The sequence below is a fragment of the Gambusia affinis genome, linkage group LG14 (assembly GCF_019740435.1).
Source record: "Gambusia affinis linkage group LG14, SWU_Gaff_1.0, whole genome shotgun sequence".
Lineage (NCBI taxonomy): Eukaryota > Metazoa > Chordata > Actinopteri > Cyprinodontiformes > Poeciliidae > Gambusia > Gambusia affinis.
Window position 1 is genome coordinate 801,285 of NC_057881.1, and position 9,305 is coordinate 810,589.

Consider the following 9,305-nt stretch of genomic DNA (forward strand, 5'->3'; position numbering starts at 1 on the left):
GTTTCAGATTTAAACTGAACTGAACTGAAGAGGCGCCTTGAGTCTGAAGCCTGGAGCCTTCCCTGAGTTCCTGTACGGAGGGAACCTCAGCAGCTTCTGTCACTGCCTGGACCAGGGTCACACCGATACGCCGACCGCCCGATGGGAGATCGGCAACAACAGATACTCACATGAGGAACCGATCTTAGGTCAGGAAATCCACCACCGATACCAGTCACCCAACTGTTACCGACTTTATCACCATACGTAACCATTTTTAAGAACAAAAATCCGAATCAGCAGGTCAGGTTTTTTAAAGATCGGCCAGAAAACTGAAATCGGTGCAGCCTTGATCTGATTTCTGCTGTTATTTTTGTTTCATTTACTGTTTAAAATACAGAAAAATGAACTGTTTTTATCCAAAACATCTCCCTTCAACATAAGGAAGTGAAATAAACACTTTTAGAATCTCTTATTCCTGTTTATGAAGAATTTTATAAAAGTTTTAACCTCTGTGAGAAAAGATCAGAGTCAACCAGGAGAACCCACTGTTTCCACATCATCAGGAGCATCAGTAGCTACATTTTCAAAACGTTATGCAAATTTTGAACACGTAACATAAAACGCAAATTTATCGGGTTTCCATCTTCTGGGTTGAGTCAAATCAGAGAGCATGATTTCGTCAGATGTTGACACTACATGTGACCGTAATAAGCAGGAAGTAGAGGATGCTTTGAACCAGAGAGAGTCCTCCCCTCCTGGAGGTTTGGACTTGAGCATTCGCTACGTCAAAACTTATTCAGCAAATCTTGAAAATGAGATCTGGATCTCAATGGAGTTTTACCTGGTAAATAAAGGAAATCAACTGCATTCCATCTCCCATCAGGAAAGCCAAATGCAATACTTCAAAATGTGCATAAAGGTTTATGGAAACACGGTTGTAGTCAGGTCAAAGACTGAGTTGTTCAAAACTTTCATGATTCTTCACAGTAGGAAATTTGTTACATAATATCCAAATTTTTGATCCGACTAACTAGGATTGACTAATCCAAGTTAGTCGATCCAAATCCTTTAAAGAGTTCTTCTGCTAATGACCAAATTCAGGTATCAACCAACAGCAGTGCTAAAGCTGCATTTCTGCATTTAAACCTCTTCAGTCTGTTTGACTGAAGAAAGAAGCTGAAAGTAGCACTTCAGCAGCTTTACTGCCTGGCGGTCAGTTCAACAGCAGCTGATAGAAACTGGTTCTGCTGTTTGATTCACCTTAATGCATTTATTCACATCCTGAGCTACTGATGTCTCCCCCTGGTGGACAAAATACAGGGTCATTCATAACAGAATAAAAAATGTGATGAGCTGCTGAGATTCCCTCTCTGAACTTCAAACCAGCTGCTTATAGACCAATCACAGATCAGAATGTTTCCCATGCAACGATCAACAACCAATCACAGATCAGAATGTTTCCCATGCAACGATCAACAACCAATCACAGATCAGAATGTTTCCCATGCAACGATCAACAACCAATCACAAATGAGAGAATTGTAGCTGGTTTGGGTTCGTTGATGGTGTGAAAGGAGAGTGGATGATGTGCTTCTAACAGGAAGATAATCCGACTCCCAGCAGGATGATGAAAATCCCCCCAGACTGCCGTTTTTTTTAAATAAACCTAGAGGTTTTCTGAGATCCTCACAGACAAAGATGACCATTAATAATAATCTGCTGCCCTCCTGATACAAATAATTTTATGGTCCAGATTCCCTGGGTTTCCCTGGTTCTGGTCCTGCTGGTATAGAGTCGGGTCATCTTCCAGTGAACTGCTTCAGACTGGAAGCTTTTCCCATCGCAAGTCCTGAATAGATTTAATCTTGGGACCAATTCCAGATGTCAGCTGATTGGAAAACCTTATGACTGGTTGGGACTCTGAGGGGAGAAGATTCAGTCTGTTTCCTGTTGAACATCATCCCCCAAGATGATGATGATGATAACATTTCTGATGCTGTAAAATGACGCAGGAGCTGCTCGGCTTGGTTCTGATCCTGGAGGATGACTAAAGCTCTGAATGAACTGTAAACATTTTGATTTGAAGTTTTGTCCATATTTTCATGATGTCAGACCTTCTGATAAGGAATCTGGAAAATCTGAGCTCCTCTCCTCCAAGCCATCTGCCTGATGCTGAAAGCGTCTCCTGCTGAAGTCTGTGTTCAGTTCTGACCCACACCCTAACCCTGTGGGTTTGTTTCTAGTTACAGTGTTTGTATCAACCCATCCAAACGGGGGGTTGACTAAGAGTGTAGGGACTCTCTCCGCAGAATAAGACCGTGGCCACGCCCAACCAGGGGGTGTGGGATATGAGAGGGAAGCAGTTCTATGCCGGCATAGAGATCAAGGTGTGGGCTGTGGCCTGCTTTGCCCCCCAGAAACAATGTCGGGAGGACCTGCTCAAGTGAGTTGCTGCCTCAATGTCCTGTCAGATTTTAATTCTTGCCGTCAGATTTTGATGCTTCCTGTCAGATTGATAGCAGATTCATTCTAACTCATGAATATGCTGTGATACATATCATCTCTCTGGGTGGATGTTTACAGTGTTTGAATCTTTACCCCAGTCTCAGGACTTCTGCTCTGTCTTTAGTTAGTTAGATACAAAGTAGATGGTGTGTTTGTCTTTTTACAACAAATCCATCAGAATTGAGGCCTGATTCTGTAAAAGTTTTAGGTTGATGAGTCTTTTCCAGAACAAACCTGTAACTTTTTTCAGGAGCTTCACCGACCAGCTGAGGAAGATCTCCAAAGATGCTGGGATGCCGATCCAGGGCCAGCCGTGCTTCTGTAAATACGCCCAGGGAGCCGACAGCGTGGAGCCCATGTTCAAACACCTCAAGATGTCCTACGTAGGTCTGCAGCTGATCGTTGTCATCCTGCCTGGAAAAACGCCCGTCTACGGTAAGAGCTCCGTTCTTTCCTCCTGAAGATGTGTGGTAATGCGGTGCTGGGTTTAACAGTGATGTGATTTGCAGCTGAGGTGAAGCGGGTGGGAGACACCCTGCTGGGCATGGCCACGCAGTGCGTCCAGGTGAAGAACGTGGTGAAGACGTCGCCCCAGACTCTGTCCAACCTCTGCCTGAAGATCAATGCCAAACTGGGAGGCATCAACAACGTCCTGGTTCCTCATCAGAGGTCAGTGAATCATCCTCAGGCTATGGTGCAGTATTGGTGCCAAAATTAGGACTGTCGCTCATGTATTGGAAGCTACTTCTTTGTCGCAGGAGGCTATATCCAATGGCAAATGTAAAGGAGAGTTCTAGCTAGCGTTAGCATTGGAGAGGTTGGTTACTGGCATGCCAAGGGAGTTTTCCCCCACTGGATTGTTTACTTCCTCTGCAGGCCGTTAGCATGGATAGACTGGCATTATCTTTTGAAAACTAGTTGACATACAATACCTGAGCGCCTTAAATTACATGCATTGATGTCTTCTTTTGATAGTCTACTGTAATCTTCAGCTCTGAATTATACAGGATGTTTATGCTTGGTGATTAAACTGTCAACAGAATTCATGTCAGTGCATCTAATGCATGGCGCTTACAGATATTGTGTCAACCAGTTTTCTTTATAAAGCTTCCTTTAAAGAAGTATAACCCTGGACATGCTAGTCATTAATGATATTAGCTTTACTTGCTAATAACCAACAGAGGAAGGAAGTAATCCAGTGGGTCACCATTCTATGCTTGCTATTTGTTAGCCTCTCCCATGCTAACATTAGCTAGAACGCTCCTTCTCATTTACCAGCGCTGGCCGCTCTGTTGCCTCTAACGGTTGCTGAGTTAGCATTGCCAGCCTGTCATCAATCAGATTAGCAGCTGGCTTTGGAATGGATGTATCCTTGTGTTACAAGGAAGTAGCCACTGCCAAGGGCGCAATAGTCTTAATTTTGGGGCCATATCAGAGAACCTGCAGGCCTGATGACTCCAGCTGATCTGTCCTTCATGCTGCTCCTCGTCCAGGCCCTCCGTCTTCCAGCAGCCCGTCATCTTCCTCGGCGCCGACGTCACTCATCCTCCAGCGGGCGATGGAAAGAAACCGTCCATTGCAGCGGTGGTGGGAAGCATGGATGGTCACCCCAGCCGATACTGTGCAACGGTTCGAGTCCAGACGTCCCGACAGGACATGTCCCAGGTAGTTCAAACCCCGTCCAGTACCAGAATCCCTGTCTGGGTCGTCGCTAAGAGCTAAGCTTCCTCTGCAGGAGCAACTCTTCAGTCAGGAAGTGATCCAAGATTTGACCAACATGGTGCGGGAGCTGCTCATCCAGTTCTACAAGTCGACCCGCTTCAAGCCCACACGGATCATTTACTACCGCGGTGGCGTGTCCGAGGGACAGATGAAGCAGGTAGAGGCGGAGTCTGTTCCAAAGAGCCCGGCGAATCGTGTGGCAGGAAGTGATTCAGCTGGTTTGTGTTCCAGGTGGCGTGGCCGGAGCTGATTGCCATCAGGAAGGCATGCATCAGTCTGGAGGAAGACTACAGGCCCGGAATCACCTACATCGTGGTCCAGAAGCGCCACCACACTCGCCTGTTCTGCTCCGACAAAGCCGAGCGGGTCGGTGGGACTCTGTCTTCTGTCCCCGTCTGTCCTCCGGCCTATCTGAGTCTCAATGCGGTGTGATTGGTCCACAGGTTGGGAAGAGTGGGAATGTTCCGGCTGGGACCACAGTGGACAGCACCATCACACACCCGTCTGAGTTCGACTTCTACCTGTGCAGCCACGCTGGAATTCAGGTGAGACCTCAGACTTCCCCACATGATGACGAGATGCAGGTGTCTGACCTCCCTTCACCCTCCAGGGAACCAGCCGTCCCTCCCACTATCACGTCCTGTGGGACGACAACTGCTTCACAGCCGACGAACTGCAGCTCCTCACCTATCAACTGTGCCACACCTACGTCCGCTGCACGCGCTCCGTCTCCATCCCGGCCCCGGCCTATTACGCCCGGCTGGTGGCCTTCCGCGCTCGCTACCACCTGGTGGACAAAGACCACGACAGGTGAGGCGGGCCTGGTACCTGAGGTTCCTCAGAGGATCACTTTCAAAATAAAAGCTAAATATTTGGAATGCGACTAACCACAAGAGCAGTGGTGTTCACTGCTAACTAAGATGTCAGCTGCACAAACCCTAAGATCTCATCATGAATATCAGCAGATGCTAAAGCATTACAACATGGTTTTTAAAATAAGCTAATGCTAAAGCCCTATGCTAACATGGTACTTAGTGGAGGGAGCCAGTGATGAATCGTACACCAAGGAACTATGTAGGTAGAACTAATGCTGAAGCGTTGTATGTGCACTTTAGAGCACATATGTCAGAGTCAAGGCCCGCGGGCCACATCCGGCCCGCGAGAAGATTTTTTACGGCCCTTGGGATGATCTTGATTTATTATTAGAACCGGCCCGCAGACCGCAGCAAGCCGGCACCCCGTCTGAAAAAAAATATCTTCCTTATTTGAACTGTAAGTAGTTCTTTAAATGTTCTGTGAGATGATGTACTTACCCATGTATCCATAACAACCGGAACTTTCAATATCCACCAAGTTATTGCCGAAATATACCGTCTATTAAACGAGTGCCCCCCGGATTAATTACACTTTCTGCAGCTGCAGGAGGATTAACCCGATACTTGCTGGAAAGTGCAACGTCTCCCCTTTCAGAAACCGTTGGAATTTTTCCACTTAGCGCTACGTGTGGCGGAATTACGGTACTGCAAATTTAGATGTGTCGCTGGCGACACGTCCGGTCTAGAAGGGTTATTAGCACAGCAGTCGTCAGCATAACTGTAAAATTAACTTTCAGATACCCATCAAAAATGGCAAAAAGGAAGGTGGACACTGAGTTTAATATTTGTTTTCACTGCATGTTACTTCTCCTTGATGAAAGTGTTGTTTTTGATTAATAGATTTTTTGCACTTTATTTTATTGTATTTCAATCCAATTATATTTTAAAAATATTTCAGTTGTGTCTGTTGAAAATTAAAGATTACTGACAGAGCCATAAGAGAATATTGCTTTATTTATCTGATCATATTGGAATATATTTGTTAGGTTTTCAGTAGGTTCAATTAGGTTCACTAGACTATATGCGTCATTTAAAAAAATTTCAATGAACATTCGATCAGTCCGGCCCTCGGCTTGTACCTAAATTTTTTATTTGGCCCTCCGTCCATTTGACTTTGACACCCCTGCTTTAGAGAGCAATTAACCCGACAGTTTCTGGTTCTCCGGTTCTCCAAAGCCGGAGAACAGGAGAGATCCCAGCATGCACAGGGAGAACATGCAGACTCCGTGCAGAAGGAACCCGGGCCGGGACATTGCACAGTGGTGCAGTTGGTAGCACAGTTGCCTTGCAGCAAGAATGTCCAGGGTTCGATTTTGAATTCATCTGGAAAAACACGCAAAATGACAAATCCATGAAAGTTTGTTTGAAACGTGACTGTGGAAAAGTTGAAGGGGTGTTAATAGTTTTGCTGATCTCAGAAGGAGCAGCTGTTGATTCATGTGCTGATGACCTCACTTCCTGTGTATTTTTGGCTGACCTGAGCTCTTCCTGTCATTGCAGCGCTGAGGGCAGCCACGTGTCGGGTCAGAGTAACGGCCGGGACCCGCAGGCGCTGGCCAAGGCCGTCCAGATCCACTATGACACTCAGCACACCATGTACTTCGCCTGAGCTGAGCGTCTTCCTGTGGATCTTCTCCTCTTCCTCGTCTCTCTTCTTCATCACTCTGTTTTTATTTTCTGACTCTGCACCAAAGCGGCTCGGCTGCCGGTCGAACGCAGCATCGCGGGGCGCTTTCTGACCGGCGCTTTCCTGTCCGGGCCGCCGTTTCTCAACCAGCAACCTAGCACTGCGGGCCCCCGGGGGCCCCGATGCACAACCGAAAAAACAAAAACAAACCCCACACACACAAACGACCAGTCGAGCCATTGTTTTGAGTTTGTTTTTGTTTTTTCCTCTATGAATGTCTGCACTCGTGGCGTGTTTGTAAGAAACTCGGCGCCGCGGAGCGCCGCCTGGGCGCGTCCTCGGCTCTGCCAGCTAAGCAGGACTCTGATCTACTTTACCTCAAAGCCCCTCGGGGCCAAATCTGTCACAAGGTCTGGGGTTCGTCGGGTGGTGGGAGGGAGGCGCAGGGGCTCGACCTTTTAAGAATGAAATATTATATATATTATATTTTTCCTTTTTATGAGTGTGTGTTGAAACTTCTTCTCCTTTTCGGTCTTTTACAAGCGAGGTGACCTGTGTGTCCATGCTTCCCCTCATCTGTGTGTGTGTTGGTGCTGTATGAGTGTGTGTTTGATGGCAGGCCACTGAACTGTAAAGGGAAACTAGGAGAGAACTGCTGTAAATGCCTCAGATGACTCGTTTTATATTCAAACATACAGGACATATAAGCATATATTTACACCTGCAGAGCAGCGCCTCCTGGAGGCAGTGGAGGGAATCTGTGGGGGTGTAGCAGGGGGGTGGGAGCTGAAGGTGGCGCTGCCAGCCGGGTTTGTTGGCGGCCTCCTCATTGCACTGATCCGAGGCCGCTCTATCAGTCTCTTTATGCATTTCTACATCCAACGAAGCAGATTTGTAAAGTTTAATATAAAGCGTTTGGTGGTTGTTGTTTAGAGCTCGTAGTTTACCCTCGATGTCGTCGTTGTTGTTTATTGTTGTCGATGTTACTGTTGTGATTAACTTTTACGGCGGCCGGCCGGCGGCGGGTTTAATCTTTATTTGTAGCATTCTGGTTCAGGCTGAGGAGGAGGAGGGTGGATTCATGCTTCCTCTCATGTGATTGGTTCAGTGTAGCAGCTTCCGATCGGATCGATGGAGACAATCAGGAGGGATCTAAACGACTTCACCGGAGCAAACTCACCGCCAAGTCTGGGCCGTGTTGGCTTCGTGTTCTTATTTTTTAACACTGGACTAAACTAGCACTGCGTTGATGACAGTGGAGCCCCCTAGTGGTGTGAGGCAGGAGTGGCCGGCGTGCACGCCTCATTCAGGTGGGGGCGCTCAGCAGAAACCCTTTGTAATAAACCGCCCATAAAGCTGCAGGTTTACTATGAATGAGTTTGAGCACCTTCCTGTTGGCGGCGTGCACACTGGCGCGGCGCGGCGCGGTGGGGGGCGGGGCTTATGATCACTCCCAGAGCAATAGGAACCTCGATCAAACGAAGCGATAATGAATCTCCTCTTCTGTAACTGATTATTATTTTCTGAAGCTTGGTTTGTTTTCTTTGCTCCTGTCAATCAGTGGCGTCAGCTGGACGTTTAGTGTTGCCGTATGCGTTCAGCTGGCAACGTTGACGCCCATCCGTTGACGTCAACCTGCGTTTGGTGGCGTTGACGTCGTAGTTTAGACCGTTTCCTTTAACTCGTTGTAGATTTGCTCGCCTGCATGCTGGAGTTTCGTCCTTTTAAAAACTATTAAAACCTTTTTCAATCATATTTATTATAAGAAAAGATCTAAAGTTTGGGGTAAATGTTTTTAGCCTAGCAATATTGTCCCGTCTCGCTGTTCCTGAGGCTCCTCTGTGGATCACGGGGCGGCGGAGGGCGCCGGCTCTTTGCGTCGTGTTCAGATCCAAACGAGGTACTTTGATCAAACGTGGACCCGTTAAAGAGCCGGCCCGCTCCTCCGGGCCGGGTCGGCCGGGGAACGGGGACCTCCTGTTGCCATGGCGACTCTGAGTCCCTCCTCTTTGCGGTCCAGAGGCGCCGGCACAGCGCCAGGTCCGGTTTTTTACCTTTTTAAAGAGGCTCCCTGGTTCTGGTTCTGTGGCCCGTTTTAACAGGAGAGCATGAATTATTTTCAATTCCTCTCACTTTGATATCTGTTTATATCTCGATGGATTTGTAATTTTCTGTATTGTGCATTTCATTTCGTTTTTACCTCTTTGGTTCCTGTGGGGGGGTTGTTAACTTCTGAGTGAAGGGTTCTGTTGGACTGTTCTGTTTGGACCGTAGAGCAGAAGGCCATTCACTTGTTATAATTATTATTATTAATATTATGTGACATGTTAATTTTTTTTAGCCTGCAGGGAAATCTTGTGTTCATGTGCAAAGTAATAAATTGGTATTTTAAGCCCTTGAAGTTTCTGTGTTCTTCTTTCACCTAATGATGTCATTTCAGCCACCAGGTGGCGCTGCTTCTCTCCTCTTTTTATTGTTTCTCAGGCTCGGATGTTAAACATGTTTCTAGATTTATAATTTTTCTTACTAATAAAAAGTAAAATGTTTATAAAATTTTAATTATAATAAAAGAATCGTTATATTTTGGGCTCAAT

At 46.7% G+C, this 9,305-nt stretch overlaps 1 protein-coding gene across 1 annotated transcript in view; it reads left to right on the forward strand.

The window, feature by feature from the left end:
• The window catches only part of ago4 (argonaute RISC component 4), a 22,734-nt gene extending 13,622 nt beyond the window's left edge, over positions 1 to 9,112 (forward strand). Inside the window, exons 11-19 of the mRNA XM_044139516.1 lie at positions 2,292 to 2,425; positions 2,738 to 2,922; positions 2,997 to 3,156; positions 3,981 to 4,152; positions 4,223 to 4,366; positions 4,441 to 4,575; positions 4,653 to 4,754; positions 4,820 to 5,019; positions 6,585 to 9,112. Of these exons, the coding sequence (XP_043995451.1) occupies positions 2,292 to 2,425; positions 2,738 to 2,922; positions 2,997 to 3,156; positions 3,981 to 4,152; positions 4,223 to 4,366; positions 4,441 to 4,575; positions 4,653 to 4,754; positions 4,820 to 5,019; positions 6,585 to 6,693 (1,341 nt within the window). The 3' untranslated portion in view covers positions 6,694 to 9,112. The remainder of the gene's footprint in view (positions 1 to 2,291; positions 2,426 to 2,737; positions 2,923 to 2,996; positions 3,157 to 3,980; positions 4,153 to 4,222; positions 4,367 to 4,440; positions 4,576 to 4,652; positions 4,755 to 4,819; positions 5,020 to 6,584) is intronic.
• Positions 9,113 to 9,305: the final 193 nt, after the last annotated feature.